At 36.7% G+C, this 23,660-nt stretch overlaps 1 protein-coding gene across 10 annotated transcripts in view; it reads left to right on the plus strand.

The window, feature by feature from the left end:
* The window catches only part of NRXN3 (neurexin 3), a 1,234,604-nt gene that overhangs the window by 408,170 nt on the left and 802,774 nt on the right, over positions 1-23,660 (plus strand). For all 10 annotated transcript variants that reach the window (XM_087724996.1, XM_087724986.1, XM_087724939.1 and 7 more), the window contains exons 9-10: positions 14,628-14,831; positions 20,942-20,968. In XM_087724996.1, the coding sequence (XP_087581122.1) occupies positions 14,628-14,831; positions 20,942-20,968 (231 nt within the window). The remainder of the gene's footprint in view (positions 1-14,627; positions 14,832-20,941; positions 20,969-23,660) is intronic.

Raw genomic sequence — 23,660 nt, forward strand, 5'->3', positions numbered from 1 at the left:
CAGAGCATGTAGTGGCAATGCTAATGGACTCAAAGAGGAAAAAATTAGAACATTGTTGTTAAAAAAATTATTTATATATTGCTTTCCAAATAAGATTGGTGCCGTAGAATTTCATAAACATACTATATATGTCTCTCCTTACCTATGAAATTTGATTATCAATCTAAGTAGTGGTCTTCTGTTAAGAAACCAACTTTCAAAACAAAAACAAAACTAAAATAAAATTATTTCACCCTAGTTTATAGCAACATTTTTTAGTTTTAGTCACCTTAAGTTATCAACTCCCAGAATTCCCCAGTCAGATGCTGAATGTTTACATAGCTTAAAGTTGCTGAAGTTGAGAAACTGATTTAGATCAAGGCTCGTCAAACCACTTCTTGTCATATGCCTATTCTGAATGAATGTGCTTCTTGGCCGGTCTAGGATATTTAAGAAAAAGCAAGAATAAAAAAAGGACTCCATACCCCAAAAGAAATAAAAATCAGGTGGTACATATAGATTTAGTCTTGAACAAAGGAGAATGGCTAGTTGGAAGAGCTGCAGGATTACTGCATACAGGACAATGCAGCCTGGGATGATCTCCTCCCTTTGTTTATGAACCCTTGTAACCTAGGACAATGAAAAGGCAATCACCCCAATTCTTGTGTTGATGTTTCTGTTTAGGCAACAGTTCGGATTGGTGAAAGGAGAAAGGCAAATGAAGGGGCAGAAACCACAAAGATAGTGGAAGTGGTGCTGCAATAGGAAATAAAATGGTGTAAGCCTTTTTCTAATATGGAATTGAGCCAGTGGGTTCCTACTGGTTTGGACCGGTTTGGCCGAATTGGTAGTGGTTTGGCGGTCTGGAACCGGCAGCAACCCAGCCCTGCCATACCCCCGAACAGGTTCCCTGGTCAGTGCTGTTGGCCACCATCTTGTTTTTTACTTCTGTGCATGCGCAGAACAATTTTAATTGTACTGCTCATGTGCACAGCATGCATCAAGCACACATGTGTGAAGTACGCACAAGAGCAAACCAGCAGTAGTGCCTGCCAGAACCACCCCTGGGCTGCTGTGGTAACATGGTAGTACCTCATACACGTTCTCCTCCTGCACTGCTTAGATAACTCCCCCTGTAACGAATTTCAAGGAAGCAACCTAGTTCTATAAAATAGTTTTCTGTATTTATTCAGGAACAAATATTTTCAGACACCAAGTCATTTTGCTTATTTGTTTTAAAAGGAGGATATTGTCTACTGGATTGGAAAATATTCCCATGAATAAATGTAATAATTTTGCAACATTCTTTTTGTTTTCCATTTCTTGTTTGCAATGCTCCAATTTCATGGAGTCCTGTGGCTTTGGAGTTATAGAGACAGTCTACTAGAAGGAGTATTCAGAACACAAGGCATTCAAGGGAAGAATGCCCACTGATTGCATTAAAGATCTAAAGATTCTGTTTTGCCCTTATAAAACATTGTGCCAGGGCTTTTCTTTCTTTGTGTGCCAGTTCTGTTGTTTAGAAACATGGTTAAATTTATCTATTAGCTTGGCAGAAGGACATGACAACAAGGAGGTGCATGGCCCTAAACAGTTTTACCAACTGATCTTAGTTAAGACAATAAACTCAAATGCCACTTCTGTCTTTCAAAAATATGCTGTGGAAAAATGATATCTGGGATTCACAGTGAACTAACAAACAGGCAATACACTCTAGAAAAAAAAAGATAATTCAGAAATAAAAGACGTTTGGGGCAGAAAATAAAATTCATGCATATTGAGAGGTAGAGCTTTCTAAGGCAAGAATTCCAATTATATTAATAATTATGTAATTATTCAGTTTGCTATGCTTTGGTCTAATCCATATTTTCTATCTGAGAGCCCACCTCTTCCTAGCAATCCATCAACTGCATAACTTGGACCATGATCCCAAAAATCAAATTGTCCCATGAACACATTTCTGAAGCCATATATTTATATTCAATATTATTTTCCTCCTTTCTAATTCACTTGAGGGTACCAGCTGAGATTTGAGGGTTTTTTTTAGCATATTTGTTTCCTAGAAGTTCAAATCCATAGGGAGATATTTGTAGCTGTTGGAATACCATTTGTACCTACATGGATTAGAAGGAAGGAATATTTTTTTACGATCTACATAACTCTTTCAAATTCTTTCACTTCCCCAAGGCAAACCAATGAATCAGAGCTGCATACATTGTTCCTATGATTTAAGATAGTAATGATGCCAGCTACCATGACTTTTCTCTGTCATTTTGCATGGATGCAGTTTCATCTCTTGTTTGCCTCGGGAATGTATGACTTTTTTCTTACTTACTTTCTTACTTCTGACTTATATTTAGTGTCATTTTCATCAGTATCAGATAATTCTCATATAGTCCACTATATAGGCATTACTCAAACTGACATTTGCTTTATTGTGATTCAAAAACTCCTTTATGGATTGTCTTGCCTAAGTATGGTAAGCAATAGGTAGCCTTAAGCTTAATTTTATTTCATCCTTGTGTACTAGCCAACTACTAGTCGGGAGAAATATGGGGAGAAATCTTAGACAAAAGTGATAGGAGGAAACAGAAGGGTTCCTACCCATATTTGCTTTAGATCATGACTACTCCAGGACATTGCCACAAACAGAGGAAATGCAACTTCAAATAGGAAAACTCCTTTCTCGGTGTGAGTTGCTTGAAAATCATTATTGGATCTGCTGAGCCGCTCAACATTGATTTGGCAAATTGGAATAATATTCCTTATCTCTCTTGTCACTTGGGCCCGAAAAGTTTCATTTTTTGTTTGTTTTCATTTTTGTTGCCATGTATTTTGACAGCCAGGGTAATCTGGCTGCCAGTAGTTGCTAGTTCTTTCGTTCTTTCTGTCACACTATCCGTATATCCACACTGGTATTTGAACATAGTTCTTTTTAACATTTATAGTTTACTGTGTTTTACTAAGCCAGATGAAATGTTAATATATATTGTTAGTCCATGTATGATATGTCATCAGCTAAATCAATCAATCATTATTGGACATATCACCTGCACATGTTTATAATACAATGAAATTATTCTGCCGTTCTTCTCTAGTTTTAATTTCAAAAACATGTAATTAAAATTTAATTGCAACCAAAGAAACCAAAGTTTAGGATGGCTCAAGATTGTTTTTCTTGGCGTATGTGCTCCACTACCGTGTTTTCCCAAAAATAAGGCAGGGTCTTATTTTCTTTTGCTACACGAAATATGGCCTTGGGCTTATTATAGGGGAGGGCTTATTATTTTCTGGGGCAGGTGAGAAGCGAGGTGCGCCCGTTTACCTTTCCAGCTCCATCACGTTCCTTGCCATTGTGTCCAGGGAAGCCGCTGGTAAAAAAAAAACCTTTCTCACAAGTTCAAACTTCTTGAAGTCGCGAGAAGGTTTTTTTTTTTTAACCAGGGGCTTCCCTGGACACAATGGCGAGGACCGCGATGGACCTGGAAAGGTAAGAGGTGCACCTCATGGCCCAACACCACCCACCTCGGCCCAATGGTAAAGGCAGCCTGCTTGGTTCCCTTCCCCGCCGTCCCTTTAGCGAAGGGTGGCAGATGGGGGGGGGGGGAAAGCAAGGCGCACCTCTTGCCTTTCCAAGTCCATTGTGTTCCTCACCCTTTCACAGACCTGGAAAGGTAAGAGGCATGCCTCGCTTCTCCCCTCCCACCTGCCACCCCTCGCTAAAGGGATGATGGGGAAGGGAACCAGGCAGGTTGCCTTAACCATTGAGCTGGGGTGGGCGGTGTTTGTTTGCACTGGAGAGAAGGGCAGGGGGTAGAAGCACTTTGTTTTGCTTCCTGCTATATTTGTGGTGGACCCTCTTTTTGCCCCGCAAGCTGTACCCGTAGGTCATACAGTAGTAATGGTGGGGACCGGTTGCGCATGCGCTCAAATAGTTGGGTATGGGCTTATTTTAGGGGGAGGGTTTATTATGGCACTCTCTGAAGAGCCCGATTGGGCTTATTAGCAGGGCATGTCTTATTTTCGAGGAAACACAATAGTCCCAAAGACAGATGAATGTGATAGGATTTAGGGGGGGAAAGCAGCATTCACTGATCTAAATCTTTCTGTGATTTAGGGCCATTTGTGATGGCTTTGGATTTATCAGATCTACTATTTTTAATCCATCCCTTACTCAACCAACACTTGGCCACTAACTGAAGAGCTGAGGTGGCACAGTGGTTAGGGTGCAGTACTGCAGGCCACTTCAGCTGACTGTTATCTGCAGTTCAGCAGTTCTAATCTCACTGGCTCAAGGTTGACTCAGCCTTCCATCCTTCCGAGGTGGGTGAAATGAGGACCCAGACTGTGGGAGCGATATGCTGACTCTGTAAACCGTTTAGAGAGGGCTGAAAGCCCTATGAAGAGGTATATAAGTCTAACTGCTATTGCTGTTGCTATTGAACTTTATCAGGTTCGGATTGAGACAAAACTAATTACGGTTGTAGCAGGATGCCAGGAGAGGACAGTCAATATTGGAATTGCCTCTATTATCTCGAGGCTCTAACTTTCATTGCAAAAGGGAAAACTGGGTTGAGAGTTTCTGCAGTGCTACCCAATGATCAGAGAACTACAGTCTTAGGACTGATCCATAAGTCTAGGTTGTCATCATTGGAGCAGAATTTGTTAAGGTCAAACAATGCCATCTTCTATCAGCCTGCAGCCTATTGAGAAGGCAACCTCTGCCTGCCCTATCTTGCTAACACCAAAAATAGTGTTTTTAAACTTGTACTTAAAAACAAGTAACCCTATTATATAACAAGTAGTTATATAATAGTGTTAATTATGTAATTACACAATTGTCTATTATTCACCATAGCAATAATATCTCCTGTCCTCCAGTTACTGGTCACTGCCCTTTATGGATAATTTGTTGTGGGCTGCCTGCTTCCTTCTAAAGAGACCTTCATTGATTAATCTGTTTGCTTGATTTACTTTGTTTCATACTTTGCTAGTGAATCAGTGAAACACTTTTTTCTAAAGTTACTGTAGTTACTTAGTGCAATAGAGAAAGTCTGCCAACCTTCTTCTTTTAACCTAGATGAAAAAATAAAGCCTTGTAGCTTAAATAGAGGAAGAAAAATAATGTTGGGCTTTTTTCTTTTCTTTTAATGGTTCACTGATTGCACCAAATATGAAAATGTCAAAAGCAAAAGGGAGTTGGCAGAGGGGGACTCATGTAAAAGGCCTATTAATGGAAATATCAGCTCTTCAAAGTAATGCAGGCCAGAAAAGAAACTCTTGACTGGAATTCGTTATTGTTATAGTCTATGAAAGCTAATTCTTGAAAACTGGACTGTATTTTCCAGAGGTGGGTTGCTCCCGGTTCGGCCTGCCCACCCAGATGCTTCTGTGCATGCGCAAAAGCATTGCGTTTGACAGTGACGTGCGGTGAGGTTTTTGGCTGGTGAGGCAAAAAGAAAGAAAGCGGCTTTTGCCCGCCCCGCTGCTATGTCTAACATAGAGGCGGGATACCTCTATGTCGGACATAGCGGCGGGGCGAGCAAAAGCCGCTTTCTTTCTTTTGCCCAGAGGCTGCAGCCCACCTCAGCTGCCTGCCTCTGGGCAAAAGAAAGAAAGCAGCAGCCCATCAGCAGAGGCAGGTAAAAGACCCGCTTCTGCTGCGGGCTGCCCCGACACAGAGAAAGAAAGCTGGCGGGCTGCCCTCCCTGCCTCTCCTACCCCCTTCCCTCTGAGTGAAGAAACAAACACACGCACACAGACACAGACACACAGACACACACACACACACACAAATTACTTACAATTACTTACAAATTACATTAATTTTGAATTCCTCCCCCTCCCTCCGACCCACATACCTTTTCCAATTGTTTCACAATCACAGAGAATTTCAACTCTGCTCTTGCCTGCCATCATGAAAATGTAAAAATATAAAAGGAAAAAGGCAAGAGCTGCTGAGGTCAGGCTGGGTTAGCTGCTGCCAGAGTCCCCAATGGATGACTCTGCTTAACTGTTTAAAAAAGCCTCTAAAAAAATGCCCTCTACAGGAAGAGGCCACGTGCCTCATCTACATAAGGAATTTTTCGGCTTTTAACCCTTGCTTAACTCTGCTCGAGTAATCATAAAGTCAGACTAAATGAGGCACGTGGTTCTCCCACCTCCTCCTGTAGCGGGCACTTTTTTAGAGGCTTTTTTAAACAGTTAAGCACTAAGCAGAGTCATCCACTGTGACTCTGGCAGCAACTACCTCAGCCTTTTTCCTTTTACATTTTTTTTTCTTTTCATGATGACAGTGGTGAGGCCCTGCCTCCCCTGCCTCCCCTGACTGCATGTCACTGGGGTTCGAGAGTGAACAGGTAGTAAAATTTTGGAAACCATCACTGATATTTTTCCTTCCCCTTCTTAACACAATTTGATTTTCTTTTTTATGCTTTCTTGTTTCCTGAGCTTCAAATATGTTTTTTTAAAACTGTTGCTGCATAGCAACTGTTTTCCAAGCAAGGCCATCACTGTGGCTATCAGTCCCAAATACATTTCTTTCCACCTACGTCCAAAGAAAGGAGAGACCTAACCCTGGCGGGAATGAGTGGATAAGGAAAGAGAAGAATTCACCAGTCTGATGATCTAGAACAGTGTTTTTCAACCTTTTTTGTGCAAAGGCACACTTTTTTCATGAAAAAAATCACGAGGCACAACCACCATTAGAAAATGTTAAAAAAATTTAACTCTGTGCCTATATTGACTATATATAAAGTAATTCTCCCACGGCACACCTTACACTCTGTCACGGCACACTAGTGTGCCGCGGCACAGTGGTTGAAAAACACTGATCTAGAAAGCAGTTTGGAACACCAGGCTATCATTCTGGCCAATGCAGAGGAATATGCTAAAATCTAGAAAGAGATTTCTTAATCTCTTCTGTTTCATTACCATGAACCACCAAGGGGAAAAAAATCCACATTGATCATTGAAGAAATCAATGCAAAGTTCACACTCAAGGCATAAGTTATCTTACTTTGCACATGTTATGTGAAGTCCCAGCCTTCTCTGAAGAAGGCTGTAGCGCTGGAAAAGGTAGAAGGAAAGAGAAGACTAGCAGCAAGATGGATGGACTCACGCTGGTGATAGGTGCACCATTGGCACACCTGAAAGACCAAGTTAGGGAGAGATTATCCTGGTGAAAATCTATGCATCATTGAGAGTCAACATCAGCTTGATAGTACATATTCAATCACCTAGCACCAGTTTATAATCATGATACTGTAGCCTTTGCCTTGTGAAAGTGTCAGCTTGTTCTTTTTTTTAAATAGATCGATGTCACTCACAATAATGAAATAATTGAAATTAAGTAAATATCCCACTGCCAACATTTCAGAACGAAATAAAAAAGACAATCCTAGCACTATTAATGGATTAATTTGGAAACTATTGGTGGCACAGTAGTCATTCATTTAATAAAATATTTCCATAGAATCAAAGAGCTGGGTAGCAGCAGTTAGTTCAGCTTGCCTGATCAAACAATGCTCTTGGGTTTGCATTGAGTATGGTTACTGTTTGAATAGAAGACTCAGGAAATACAAAGACTATAGGGTACATTAGAAAGTTAAAAAATAATCCTGTAAGTAAGTAGTGCAAAGTACCTTTGTATAGTTACAAGAATATAGTTATCAGGAATCGAGCTTAATTTGGAACAGATTTTACCTTTAAAATTGTGATTTCTGTATTGTTGCCAGCATTGGTTTCAGTCACCATTGAGCAATTGTATAACTGTGAAGATGTTATGCAAGAGTAAAGTGATGCAGTTGGATATATAACAAAGGATTTAAAAACTATCTTCCCACCTCCTGGTGTTTTAAACACCATATTATTTGAACTTAAATTTTAAGTTTAGAAGGTTCATCTTGGATCACCAAATTAAATGGCATACTGTAATTTCCCCCCCTCCCGTTTGGATTATCCACCTAATTGCTGCCTTCTCTGCTCTGTAACACTTCGCCAATGCTGATTTCTTTTTGTCAGACTTAAAAATATTCATTTGTTTACAAGGGGGATGGTTTGTCTTAAATTAAATGTAATAATTATTCTGCATGTTTCTTTCTCTTGCTTTGAATTCTTTCTGGCAGATGGAAATTGCTTCTTTCACTGATGGGTCACTAGATTTGTTGCACTTTGTTATTCTATTTATTCAATCATGCAAAATTGCAAATAGTTGTTTAATGGCCACTTGAGTTTGTCAAATACATTAAAGTTCTAAGATGTTTTTTTCCTCCTTCCTCACTACCTTCTCCTTCTCCTTCTCCATTATAGCATGTCAGAATAAGGTCTGTTTTGCTAGAAATAATTTCTGATTTCAAATATGTAAGACAAACATCTACAACAGCCTATTTGCCTACACACATTTTCATCTCTTTTATCCCAAACAGTCCTCTGTGGCAGCTAAATCCAAGATCACTAGAAAATTTCCTCATCCAATGGCGCTGTGAACCATATCTAGCTTATACTAATGCAGACATTGAGATATATCAAATTGTATTCTAAAATTATTTTTGAATCAAAGTGATAATGTTTGGGATATAGCCTTAACATTTCATCCATTACTTTACTTGATTATTAATTGATTGGATTTATATTCTGCCTTTCTACTACTCAAGGTCGAAATCTTGATAATGAAATATTCAGTAGCACCCTTGCTTTTCTGCTTCAGGAGTTCCCTTGCAAAACCTTTGATCAGGTACAAAACAAGCATGTTTGTACATGTGTTACTGAAAAAAGGTATGCCTTTTGTGTGTTTTGAGAACAAATATACCCAATTTCATCTAACCTAAATACAGTGAGGAAACTTAACTTAAAAAATAGAGATAGTGGTGGTGGTGGTGATGATACAATAAATACATTTTTAAAAACTTTAGCCATGGATTGACAGTTGGACTACCTGTGTTTCTCAACCAGGTTTTGTATTATTTTTTGCTCCAAAAGACACATTAGGGCTTATTTTCTGGTTAGGTCTTATTTTGGGGAAAATACTGTTCTAAATGTGCCTGTTTGGCTGACGATCTTAACTGGGACTTATTTTGGGGTAGGGCTTATATTACGAGCATCCTGAAAAATCATGCTAATTTATTTTCTGCTTTCTGGTTTTTATTTTCAAGGAGACACGGTATATGTTGTCATGCTCAGAGCATATTGAGCATGCCCATAAGGTCAATATATATGCTCTATATTGAGCATATTGAGCACAATAATAGAACAAGAAAAGAAGGCAATAGACAATTGTGATTTTCCAAATACAGAGAGGGGAAGGCACTTTTTGAGACCCAAGTGTAGTGGAGAAAAATTGTGTATCAATGGAATGGGATCAACTAGAAGAAATTCAGAAAACACTATTATGAGACATAGCAAAAGGAAATCTTAAATGTAAGACTTTAAGACTTCCTTTCAAGTCTTAAAGTCTTACATTGTTTCAAATGTAAACAATCATTTGGAACAACAATGACCAGGATGATTAAAAATCTTCAGACACATAGGAAAAGCAAATTTGAATTAATATATGTACCTGTTTTAGAGGATGGCGAAAAGTAAGAAAACTATTTTGTGTGGGTTTTTTCCCAATTAGCATTTAAAAAAAATATTGCTTGCTCTCAAGATTTCTTATGAAAAGTTACTAGTGGATCTGGGTATGTTGTGAAAACTCTACAGTTTATACATGGATTGATGTCAGGCTTATCTGTACTTAGAAATTCCTGTGCTTAAACCCTTTAGTTATGTTTAGAAATTCCTTAGCACTTGGATGCCAAACTGGAATTTAAAACAGAAATCTAGAAAAATGCTTTTCTTGAAATCTGAATATAAATAAAATTATGAACAAGGAAAGAGAAAGCAGGATATTGACTAAGTAGTGGAGAATCAATCAAGGAAACTCAACGTGTTATATGGTTCAGGATGTCATAACAAAATAGACATTGATCCTTTGCATGGATAAAAGGTAAAATACTGTTGACATTCAGTTCCACAACTCTTGTTACTTCGTGTAAGACATATAGATTTTTAAGCAAACTAGTTCAAAATGATTCAAAATCCAGTATTTCACTCTACACTTAGATAAAAACTATGTTCAGCTGCTGTGTTAAGTTAAGTCAGTTTCAGCATCACTGAAATGGAGTTGCCTTATTATACAAATGATGTTTTATAGGGCTAATGCTCTACCTAAATAAAGACCAAAAGAAAGCTCCAACAAAATATATTGTTCTGGATACAGAATATGTATTCAGCCCAACATGGAAAAATAGTGCAGAGAATGGCTCATTAAGAATACCATAATGAAAAAGTGAATAACAAATCAACGTAAGAGAACATCTGCATGTGCTGGGTTTATAATTGAATGGATGCTAAGTCATGTTTTTTAATTGTTTTATTTGCTACATCAAATGGCAGAATACGAAGATATTGAAAGACGAAAGAAAGTAAAACCTTATATACATAACTGATCCTTGAGACAATAAATTTAGCTTGCATCCTCATGGAGTTCTTCCCATTAGATTTGCTGACTTTAAGCAGTGCTTTTCCAGTGCTGACCTTCTTATCAAGATTTTGTCTCAAAATAGTTTCATACAGTTCTACAAATGTTAAACTGACATTTGAAGTTGGATTTAAGAACCTGAGTGCTCTCCTGTGTACTTGCTGAGATTCAGTAAGGCTGTGGCCTCTGCTCCTTTGCGTGTCTGGGCTAGTAATAACTTTTACCAGCAATTGGCTGGATAAAGAATTATGTTCCAAAAAGCATACAGTATTCACTTAGGAAGTGTGAATCAAGTTCATCTTATATATATTCAGCATAATCATCTTGTATATGACAATGAAGACACTTTTCATGCCTCTGCTTATTAATTATGGAGATTTGGATGGTCATGCGTTAGGAAAAGGCAAAACAGTTTCCTTTAGCTTTTTATCTGTCAACTAATCAAATATGACATGTCTGTGATTAAATTGCTTCTTGTTCTTCTCTACCATAACACTGATTTTCTGAGGGTGACAGAGGAAGGTAGTGTCAGAAAAGAATCAGATCTATTTTGAGTAGGTTCTGAGCAGGTCTGATTAAGCTGACAGGCTCTGTCTTGTTCTTTTACCTGAGAAGTTTTTGATCCTGTGATTCCTGAGAAGTGGATAGTGTCTTTGGGACTCTTAGCATAGCCAACTGTTAAATCTATGTCTCACTTGGCTTGTTAAGACTTCCTGGGGTGATAAATGTTTAGATGTGATGCTGGAATTTATTCTTGATATAGATGCTGGTTCCCAATGCTTCTGGATATTTTTTATCCATTCCCCAATCTGCTTGAATTCTGTTTTCTACTCTTTCACATCTTTGAAAAATGTCTCTTTTCTTCTGCTTCTCTCCTTTTTATTCTGAAGTGGCCTTCCTAGTGTTATATAGGATCCTTGAAATCAATACTTCATTGTGTGGTGGATTGTAGTCTGGATTCCCAGGAGGGAGGGGCCACATTCAAGAGGGCAAACACACTGTGAAGTTTAGACAGTTCAGTCAGGAAATTGAGAGTTAAGAAGGCACCTCCCTAGCAATTCTCAGTAGTAGAGTATATCTATAGTGACACAAATAGTTGCTTTAGTTTGGCAATAATTCTATTTTTTAAGTGAGGAATAATAAAGGAAACTGCTCAGAAGTAACTTCACATATCTTTCTTGATTCATGGGGCCTGAAGTATGGCTTGGTTAACACATAGCGACAACATAAAAAAGTAATAAATATGAAGTTTTTTTAAAAAAAATAAAGAGATAATCTTGTGAATTATAATTATTTTATTAATTATTGACTGCATAATTACGGACATATCTGAGAGTGTTCAGAAGATGAATAATTTCCATTGGTTTGATTGCATACAGGCTTTTTTGTATTCTCTGGTGAAAAGCAAAAAGTGATTAAGAGATTGAGATTGAGATTGAGAAGTTTATTTATATGCCGCCCTTTTCCCTGGGGGGACTCAGGGCGGCTTACAACTCGAAAAAAGGGGGGGGAAACAAACATTTAACACGTAGGACAATACGTCATTAAGCCAGAAGTGAAATTCAGTTCCTGACATCTTTACTTCCCTCCCTCCTTCCCTCCCTCCTTCCTACCCCCTTCTTTTCTCCTTCTCTCCTTCCTTTCCCCCTTCCTTTCCTCCTTCCTTCCCCCCTTCCTTCTCTCCTACATTCCCTCCTTCCTTCCCTCCTTTCTTCTCTCCTTCTCTCATTCCTTCCCTCCTTGCTGGGATTCCCCTGGGATTATGTTTCCTTGTTACAGTCTGGCATCCTAATATAACTGAATTTCCAGTTCACTTTTGGTATGCTTGAAGTTGCTACAAACTTTCTGTGAAATTTGTGAAAAAGTAATTTCATCATTTAAGGGAAGTGATACCTGCCTGATTTTTTGAATGTGCTCTATCGTAGTAAGTATTTACAAGGGAAAAGTTGTTGTGATGAATTTTGAACTTCTAATTCCTCCTCTAGGAAATCCTTGGGTTTTTCTTTTCGAGACAGACAGAAAAATAAATGCAACCTGAAGCAAGTAATTTATTTTCTCTTTCATATAAAATGGGTTGTGGTGTCTGGTTGCGTGCTTTTGTGCGTTTGGATATTGTTGCTGATAATGCAGAACCTGCTGTAGCTTGGTCCTTGTTCTCATTATGGTTAAGTTAAGTGTGGTGAAGATAACTGTGGGTCATACTCAGACTGTTTTGATATTTTAGAAAGGAAAACATGAAAGGAACCTATACTGGACTTATTATTTCAGGTTGCTTATTTTCTACTATATAAATTTATATCAGCCTTCATATATTTCATAACTATTAGGAACTTTAGGAATTGATTTGAAATTTCAGCACATTTGTGGAGGTGAACCAATTGGGTATCCTAATATCTCTGGATTTCAGATATGCTTACCACTGAAATTAGTTCTAAGTTTCTAATGCTATTTGTATTGTTTTTCTCTTTAAGGAAAAGCAAACATTTCAGATTTCTATATCTGCAAAGTTCTTGCTAATTACAAAATGCTTCTGCCATGCAGTATATCCTATTGCACCTAAAGAAGGGAAGTATCTGATCCCTCTTATGCGGGTTAATTCATGTATGCTCTGACAGCATTCCCTTTGCTTACTCTGACACTTATCAGCAATGAATGCATATGCACACACTAGCATAGGGACTATTTCATGCAGGTCACATTTGAACTAAAGGTGTCAGAAAGTGCCATTTCATGCTTAACTGCACAGTCTAATAGAATCCAAAGCAAAACCAAGGAGGCCTGTGTGTTTCTATTCGGTACATGCAGCAAATAGGTTTATGTCTAATATGAGAACATTGGGTTCCACCAGCATCTGGAAGTAGTATTATTAAACTTACTGTGCTTTGCTTACCACAACAGAAACTCTGAGAAGAAAACATAGCTTTTCCAACAACCTGGAATAACATCCACATGTCACAAAATCTGATCCTGCACCTTACCCGTCCACTAATTATTTGATTGCTATCAAGTTGATGTCAACATTAAACACTTACATAACATAACATCTGCAGGGTGATCTGTCCCCAGTCTGGATTTTTTAGGTCTCCTATTAATCCATCTGTTGTGTTTGAATCCATCCACTTTACTGCTGATGGTACTTGTTTGTTCTACTTTTCCCAACATTATGGATTTCTAAGAGGAGATAGATCTCCACATAATGCTTCAAAGTATAAGTTGAACATAATATATTAGAATCGAGTACCTTCAAAATGCTGATAACTTCCATCTTCTTTGACTTTTGCTATCCAATTACAAGAAACAATTAATGTCTTTGTAATTGCTCTTGATCAATGCTCCTGATGATCAGTAAAAAACTAAACTTCAATTGAATTACAGATTGTTGTTGAATTACAGATCATTGTATTGTAGAAATGGTTCCGCTCTCTCTGACAGAGTAAGTTAGTAATCGGGACTCTCCATTTTCACCTATTGCTGGATGTGGAAGTGGAGAGTTAGGCAAAGAGTATGTGCATATTTAAGATTAATACATTAAGTATCCCTATTTTGAATTGGTCAGATTTAACAAGTGGTTTTGGGTACATGTTTTGAACATACTTTACATTAACTATGGTTAGAAAATGTCTAAAGTTATAGTTGGTATAAATGTATAAATCAGCCAGTCAATTAATATAAAGTTAGCAATTGTTAGATAGATAAATATTATGAAACCATGATATCAGAAGATATTCTCTACTCAAATTAATGTATCATGTTACTAAGATCTTAATGTGAGGCCTTTTTCAAGGAATTTTGCCAATGAAAGAATGTATTTTGCTTCAAGTGGAGTTACTTTATGATGATTGATTGCCACTATTGTAGTCACTGGTTTTATCTCTAATACAATTTTCTATTGTTCTTTTTCTACTGTTTTAAGGTAGTTTCACTCTTGATATTTTCAAATGAATATACAATACCCAGGGAATTTTTGTTATTTGAATAATATAGTGAAATAATATTTATGAAAATGTGAGCCACTTTCATGCAATCATTAAATAATGTATCTAAAGTATTAAATAATTAATAATCCTCCAAGATGTGAAATGGCTAAAACTATTGTAATTTGTTTTATTGATCTTTTTTTCTTCTTCAGAGGCCTCCATCCTGAGTTATGATGGCAGCATGTATATGAAAATTGTTATGCCTATGGTCATGCATACAGAGGCTGAGGATGTGTCCTTCCGCTTCATGTCCCAGCGTGCATATGGTCTGCTGATGGCCACAACATCACGTGATTCAGCCGATACACTACGACTTGAACTAGATGGAGGCCGGGTCAAACTCATGGTCAATCTAGGTATTGTGCAAAGTCCCCACCCCCAGCCCATCACTTGGCTTTTAATTTCAGCTTGTTTTGTTTCCTTGTCTGTCTCCCTTCCATCCTCCCCTTGATCTGGTTGAGTTGAATTATAATTCTGCTAAAGTATTTTTTTTTAATAATAATATTAATCACGGAGAATTTCTCCAGCCATCACTGCATGCAGATTTTATGTTGCTTCCTGGTTATGGATAATGTGTTTTGTTTTAAAGTCTTTTTTAAAGCTTCCTTTCTTGTTCTTAAACTGGTTAGTTTTGTGTAAGACATGCTGTTTGGTCCATCTTTTGATCAACCACATCCTCATTGATCCAGCCTCTCTGCTACTATTCAAAACAGTCAAAAATAAGTTATGAAGACAATGACAGAGCCATAGATGAAATGTTCTGATTGTACTGTTACCCTTTAACAAGCTAGGGTTTTATATATCAAACATTCCAATGTCATCTTTGCTGCTTCCTGAGATTAGGAATAATCCTTAATTTAAGGCTTAAAAATATCCATTTCAAAAAAGCACCAACAGAGACTAACTTATAAATAAATATCCAGAAACCTCCTCTTGCCCACTCCTGTCCCCAAAAAATCCAATAGAAATGCATTTCTGTTAAGACATTTTGGAAGAAGTTGTTATCGTTTCATTCAGTGTTCTTAACTGAAGGGAAAGAGAATAATTTGGGATAGAGATAGCTTCTTTTTCTTCTGGTATGATATTGTTTCATTTGGTTATTTTTTTCTGTTGAGATTGTAATTTGAGGAATTTCATAGAATTAGTTTCCTGGAAAATAAATGATTTTGTTTGCTGCTCAAAAATGGCTCACCATGAAAAGATAAAGAGCCATGATTTAGTTAATATTTGTCTTCCAAAAGGTTAAATTTTTCACCTTTTGTTCTCTTGTAGTTCTCTGCTTTAAAAAAGAACCAGCTGGTGTCACTGCTTCACATTCTTCAGTTTTTATTTGAAAAACTGTGTTATAGCCTCAGAATTTCCGTCAGATTTTCTGATGTTGGATTTATGACTTAGTACTTCTAATTTTCTAAAACATCTAACTGCAAAATAGCAAGATGGGGTGAAATAAAATCTTATTTAAGAACTTTCCTACATCCAGATGCATAAGGGATTGTTTGGTCTAGTGGTTAAGCCACCAGGCTAGAAAGCCAGGAGACCATGAATTCATGTCTTAGTCATGAAAGTCATCTGGCTGACTTCAGGCCAGTCATTCTTTCTCAACCCAACCCACTCATAAGGTGGTTGCTGTGGGAAAAATAGGAGGAGTAAGATATGTGGATATGTTCACTGCCTTGAGTTATTTGTAAAAATAATAAAGGCAGCAGATAGATAGATAGATAGATAGATAGATAGATAGATAGATAGATAGATAGATAGATAGATAGATATGAAAACAATGTAAGCATTTCTCTAACAGAGAAATAACAATAGTAACAACCTCTGGCCTTTTTTTAAAATCAGTTCTGAAATGATTATTTGTATCTAACAGTCGTAAACACATAAGATAAAGAACGTTCCCTTAGCAGAAACATGTTTCTTCTCTCAAGGACATGTATCATGCACATATCATCTGGCACTATTTAAGCTATTTCATAAGCAACTACATTTTTGAAATGCAATTAATAAGTCTAACATGGCCTTTTTTAAGATTTATGACTAGACTTTTGAATCACTTTTTCATGTTAGAAAGGCCCCAGAATGAAGTTTTATCTGCCTTTAGTAAGCAAAAGAAATTCTAGAAAGCCTGAATATCACATCAACTATGCTTTGCTTGTAGTCACTGCAGTATCTCTCCAACTTTATTGCAGTCATGAATATTCTGAAGTTGACTTTCAGAACAGAAGCTTAGTTATGAAGTAAGAAAGGTGTAAAACCTTTTCAGATGTCATCTTAACCCTTCCCCAAAAAAGTGCTAGACACAGAAGTCAAATATGAGATATTGTTTAGAAATTCATTTCAAGTCCAAGAAGTCCAGGAAAGATTTCTTCAAACCTTAGTGGCAATGTGAGTTCTGAAACATTATTGCACTAAGTGAGCCAACATCTAAGCCTTGCTTATCAGTAACAATTCCACATTTGATAACAGTGGTGAAGAATGGCAATTTATAAATATATTGTTGATTTAGATTACCTGGGAATCTGAACCATTTTTTCTTGCCAGAAATACAATGGCAAAGTCTGTTTTGAATGGTAGCAAACATTATTTTGCTTGTCCTCACCTCAGCTTTTCTCCTTAATTTCATTTCATGTTTCTAACCCTTTTTCTGTGATCTTTTTCACACTATGTATCGACGTTGTAAAAACTTCTTTATGTCCCATCAATCATGGTATATCAAAAGATGGTATTCAACCCTTCAAAGGCCTGAAGCCTGCGGCCCGCACAGCAAACAGCCCTTCGAACAGAGTGTACAGAAAAACCTGCAAGGGCTGCCATATCCCTCTCTTCATTACAGCCCTATTTAGCAAAAAAGAATCAGAAAGGAGAATGTGGTTGATTTGATTGAAGAAGGAGGGAGGGAAGAGACTCTCATATGTTAAGACTGCTTCTTTAAGAAAATTGTATGTGTTTCTTGTGGGATAGTTGGATTTTCTGCCAACACATTAAGCTCTGGAAAAATTATAAGTTTATATGTCATATTTCTAACACTACTGTTGAGAAGATAGAGAAGAAAGAGAGAGGAAGGGAGGGAGGGAGGGAGATAGAGGGAGAGAGAGGGAGAGATAGAGAGAGAGAGAGAAAGAGAGAGAGAGAGATACACACAGAAAGACAGAGAGATAGAGACACACAGAGAAAGAAAATTCAATGAGCCAGAGTTTCATCCATGATTAGCACATGCTTAGAGTTAGAACATGGCCAATCACATTATAAAACAGTCCTTATCCTTCTCAGTCTTCTTCTTTATCCGATTGGAACTGCACTATGTCAGAGTTTCATCTTTAAAGGTCACTCAACAATTTATTGTTTTTTATAGGCAGACAGGACAGAAATGTATCCAGCTATTGATTGCTCATATATTTGTTTACTTATTCAATTTATATGACCAAATGGAAATTCTAAGTGGCCAACAAGTTAAAATACAAAAAACAAGAGAAAATAAGATACACAACAGGCAGCCAAGTTTTAAAAAACAACAACAATCAAATAGCAATAACTATATCATAGGTTCTAACCAATAATCCAGCTTCCATACTCAGAAACTTAAGCATGTCTTCAGGGCCTCATGAAAGACTGATAATTCTCTTGAGGAACAATGTTCCAAAGGTCAGGTACCAAAATAGAAAATTCTAGGTTTCCTAGGAAGGTATTCCTTGATTCGTGTAGTCCATTGTTTGCTTCTCCTCCTGCATCTAAAAGAAGAGATAGAAAAGATAGGGAAGGGATGACTCCATAGATAACTTGGTCCCATTCCATGAGTGGATTGATAAGTGACCATAAGCACCATCAATTGAATTTAGAAGAATACTGGTAATCAAAGGAGCTCATGAAGCAAAGAAGTAACATGAAGGCAGAGGATCACTTATAATTGTTCACACTGCCATTTTCAATCAACTGCTGCTCCCAGATGTTCTTTAAGGGCATGTAAACTGTATTACAGTAGTTCATTTGGGATGTGACTAAGGCATGTGAAACTGTTAGCAGAGTCTCTTTGTTGGACTAAGAGACTCTGCTAAAAGTGTGGCACACAAAGTTTTGTAAAAGTTCTTTTGGCCAAGGCTGCCACCTTTTCTTCACATGAGAGCTGTGTGTAATTCAGTGGCTCTGTTTGGGTAGTACAATCCAATCTAGAGATAGGAAGTCACCAGAAGCCCTAAATTCCAGAACCATTTGGTTTTGTTATAACTGACCTAAACATTATTCTTTCCAACACTCCATGGGCTATAAACATCAAGACAGAGCTCCATGGCATCACTTGATCAGCCCAGGGTAAAGATATAAAGCATCAGTATATTCCCTTATAACAGATGACCTCACCTAACAGCTTCATGTATGGTAAACAAGAGTGTGGAGAGTGAGCCATAGGTACTATGGGGAAAGCAAACATAAAAAATGTCAAAAAAATAATAATCAGCAAATCCCAAAGACTGGGTTTATAAATGTACATGTTCAGAAGTAGGAGGACACTTTAAGTAACTCAGAACAATTGTGACAGTCTAAGTTTCTAAAATGTGAATACATATCTCAAATGAAATTTCAGACACTTAAGAGAATATAATCCAATCTACATTATATTTTACATCTCTCAAGTATAATCAGTCTTTTAGATACGATCTCTAGTGTTTTGTCATTCCTTCTCTCTCTCTCTCTCCTTCTCTAAATCTTCTTGGCACTCAGTATTGGGGATTTTTCCCCCTTATTGCACTTACCAGCACACATCTAAAAAAGGGATATAGCCACTCCTGTATGGTGATCGTACTAAATGCTCAAGGGCTGTTTGCTCCCACTTTTCTGTTGCGGTTGACGACACATGACAAACCTAATCGCACGAAACCAAACCCATATTTTCTTAAGAGAAGATATGCTGGAAAATACACTCTGTAGCATCATTACTTCTGGATGTTTTCTTTTTCCCGATCACTCAGATTTTTTTGTTTACTGCCCCTCTTTATAAATATTAATTTTATGCTATTAATTAGACATGTTCCTTTTCTAATTTTAGAGGAAAAATACCTCTAAGTTTAGCATAGCTAGTTTTAAATATTTTAATTGAGCCAGAGGTCAACCTTGATTGACCAAATTTTTGGCCAATGAACAGTGGAATCTTTTTAACATGATATAGTTCAATATATGGAGAAGTGGCTCTTAGCATTAACTGTGAGCAGCAGTTTGTCATAGGAATACAATGGCAATATGTTGCAACACTTATTTTCAAATAATATGTTCTCACTCTAAGCATTAAAGGAGGTATCATGCTTCTAATCTTGTGCTCAAGTTTGTGAAGCTTATGTTTTGCTCAAAAGAGTCTACGAGTGGTCAAAACAACAGCTGAAATTATACTTTTTTGTTAGAATATTAATGCGTATTTAACAGGCACAAATAAATGCATGTGTCACTGTAGTTTTTTAAAATTTGTTTATGGTTTCTCTGACTTGTAGTTTCATATGAGTGAAGCGCAGGGGGTTGTCAAAGATAATCAGATCTGCCACTGCACTGCCTATTTCATCTTCTTCCAGAATGTTGTAGATGCTTCATTTAATTCTAATATTCAGGCAGCAAGGTGAAACAGGGCTCTGAAGGGCTGGCTGGCTGTTTTTGTATCAACCCTCTCCAACCAATTTTTTAAAAAAAGAACTCTCCAAAATGCAGTGAAATCTGGGCTGGGCGTTCGTGCGGTTAGCAGTTTGCAAGTGGCCATTTTATGGTGACAAGGAGCAATATGTTATCCCTTTCTGCAGCATGAAAAGTTTTGGCAATATACATTTTTCTGCAAAACATTTTAAGTTATCGCACAGGAAATGAGTATACATTGAAAGGGCTAAATATTGCATTACTAAATATTTACAAGCTAAAGCCAGGAATGCATTTACATAGATACACTAACCATTCCAATGAAACATTGTAAAATTTGCTTTTAGGCATCCAAATATGTAAAAATATCCTAAAAGGACTAAAAATATGCACCATTTGGGAGAAAGCCTCGCATTTTATGGGAAAATGTCTGTGCTTTAATAACATGTAAACTATGTTTACCTAGTTTTTGATTAGAATCACTCAAGTATTTTTCGAAATAACATCTTTTTCTTAAAAACATATTGCCAAGGAAAGGTATATAATTTATAGTTCTTTTCTGCAAGTATCTCACATATGTACACACACACACACACACACACACACACACACACACACACACACACCAGAAACACGTAAACAGAAGCAGGGAAATGGGAAGAGTTTGTGGTTCTGAGACTTTTGTAGTAAATAAGTGCAGAGACATTCCTGTACTTCTAGAGAATGTACATAAATATAAAATGGCCACATTTTTTTGCGTGTGTCTGTCCCCGGAAGGGTGGACTGATTGTTTTTGGATGTCTGCAGCTGTTACCTTGAAGGATGCAATTTCATCTTTCATTTATTTTTCCCCATCTAGACTGTATCAGGATAAACTGTAACGCCAGTAAGTTTTCCCTCAAGTTTCATTTTGTTCTATATATGTCTATTTGAAAGAAATTAACATTATTTATTTGATGTTTTATAAACGATTCTTTTTATAAAAAATGTATTGGTAACAAGAACTTAGATGTTGAAATAGTGTGCATCTGTATTGTTTGTAAGATATGTATGTGTCTGAGAGAGATATTTCTAGGGACAAATGAATTATTTTATTCCCTGGCTTCACAGACAAGTGTCCAGGGAACAGGAAGAATTGAAAACATATTTCAGTAGCTTTCTGCTGTCTTGGGAAATATTCTTAAAGGCAGTCTTGATACTGCATAGAAATCACAGGTACTGTATATTCTTTTCTACTATACTTTTTTGTGTGAAAAGTATATAGTTTAGGTCATAATGGTGACTGCTTCATCTGATACTATTTCAATATTCGCTTTAAAAAAATGCATGTAGAAGAAGATGCAAATCATGTTTTTAGAGGAGTAATAATGTAGTTGAGCTACTCTTCATTGCAGATAGGCAAAGGTTCTAGGAAATGTTTTTGAGAGAAAGAAGTTGCATTTGGACAACTCAATGCAACTTCTTTATTCAAAAATGTTGAGTTGCATTAATGCAATTCAAAATCAAGAAAATTTATTAACAATAAAACTAGTATTTAAAAATTAAAATTACAATACTAATAGAAGTTAGCAGTTAATATGATTTAAAAAAACTCATATTTTTTCCATGACTTTGGCGCCATTTCAGGCAAAAGAATTGCCATTGCAAATAATTACTATTTTTACAGTAATTAATTACTATTACCACAACAGGAAATAATTACTATTAGAAAAACTTTTGCATGGATTGGAAAACTGCCATAACAAATAATGTAGTTCTACCCATGATACAGTCTTTCTATTGTGGCCAGTATATTTGTTTTCCTAAGACAAACCCTCATCTACAGAGGGTTAGAATTGCCCCAAATGACATTTCATGAAGCACCATGTGCAAACAGCAGAGCAAACCATAATGAGGAATGTCTAGACCTATTTTTAAGAAAACTGCAAAGACAGTCTTTCTCCATTTTTATGCTAAACAAACATAGTTATACAACCAAAGTGGAAACTTCATTAATACACATTGTTTCTTCTATACTATGTATTTTTATCCATTAGTGGATGAATTTTTAAGGATAATAGAAATCTCCTAGTAGCCCAATGCTAAGGCTATAGAAATATAGTTAACAAAAGGCTGCAATTCTGTGCTTATTTCTGCACACTTAATTTTATTGGAATGATATGGAAAGATAACATAATTCCATTACATTGTATGTTACACTAAATCAAACTTCTTGAATTATATATGTTAAGAATTCTATTTGCACAATTGCAAATTGCTTTTAACTTAATTTTTATTTTTTGCCATCCAGAGTCACTTGTTTGTGATGGGCAGCTATAGAAATTGAATGTATGAATAAATAAAATTTGTACGACTGCCATTTTTTTAAGGCAGCTAACATAATTCTGTGTTCTGACAGCATATATTCAGAGATGACCAATCAGGTGGAAAGTGTCCATTTTTGGCCATTATAAACAGTGATGGGTAGATGGCAGCCCTGTTTTTTCCCAGCCTCTCTCCAAAAATTGAACTCTTAAAACTGAATTTTAAAAATAATCCCATTGTGATTCAATTTGTCAAATCTTTAGTGATTTATGCATGCTAGCATCCTTTGCATTCCATATGATGATGGTGGTAGAATGTTATGAAAGATTAAAAAGAACACAGAGATGGAGTCATTATTAAAGTTTTGGAAGGCTGGTCTAAAACTTCAGTTCTGCCATCTTGATTTCAACAAGAAGAGAGAGTTACTATTTCTTTAATTCTCTCCACATGATCCGGCTGTGTGTTTGAACCTAAAATTAATGTTCTTTATGCCTGGCACAGGCTGGATTAGGGTGCTATCTTAATAAACTACCAGCTAACATGCTTGGTAGGTATTCTAGGAATTGCTTACTAATTGTCTAGGAAGACTTTGGTACACATTAGAAGCAAAAAGGTGTAAATTATGTAGATATGTATGAAATAGCATGTAACTAATAGCTTCACCATTTGCCCTTCACCATATAAGATTATGATCAAAGAGCTTAATTGGCAAAACTAACCCAGATGTTTGCAGTCTGTATCACCCCAAAGATCTGGTTCTTTTTATTCCCCATTGCTGTAACTATTTTAGATATATGCTTCAAAACATCTATTGGAGTCATATTATTTCAAATTATTTAACCATTTCCCACTTTCCAGTTCCTATGGCATCTCCATCTGAGAGAAAAACTATTACTATAATATAAGGCAGGGCTGTCAAATGTTCTGTGGGCCAGATGAGTCATGTGCTGGCCACACCCACGCCCAGTTTAACGAAGGGGGAAAAGTCCAAATATGTCACGTGACGACGCCATGACACCATGAGTTTGACACCCCTGATAGGGATTGAAACTAAGATTTGGAAGCAAATTATTTTTCTTCGGATGCAAATTCCCACTAATTTTTTTTTTTAAAAAAATAGATTGTCTTTTTATAGATTGATTCAATTTGTTTGATTTATATGGCTGTTCATCTCACCTAAGTATGTAGCAATGGGGCCAAATTCTTTTTCAATCAAATATTTTGATCAAATAACTGTTTTCATAAAGTTTCTGTTAATAATTATATGCTATAGA

The sequence above is a fragment of the Thamnophis sirtalis genome, unplaced genomic scaffold, assembly GCF_051295495.1.
Source record: "Thamnophis sirtalis isolate CommonGarterSnake01/CBP01778 unplaced genomic scaffold, rThaSir2_p1.2 scaffold_1, whole genome shotgun sequence".
Classification (NCBI taxonomy): Eukaryota; Metazoa; Chordata; class Lepidosauria; order Squamata; family Natricidae; genus Thamnophis; species Thamnophis sirtalis.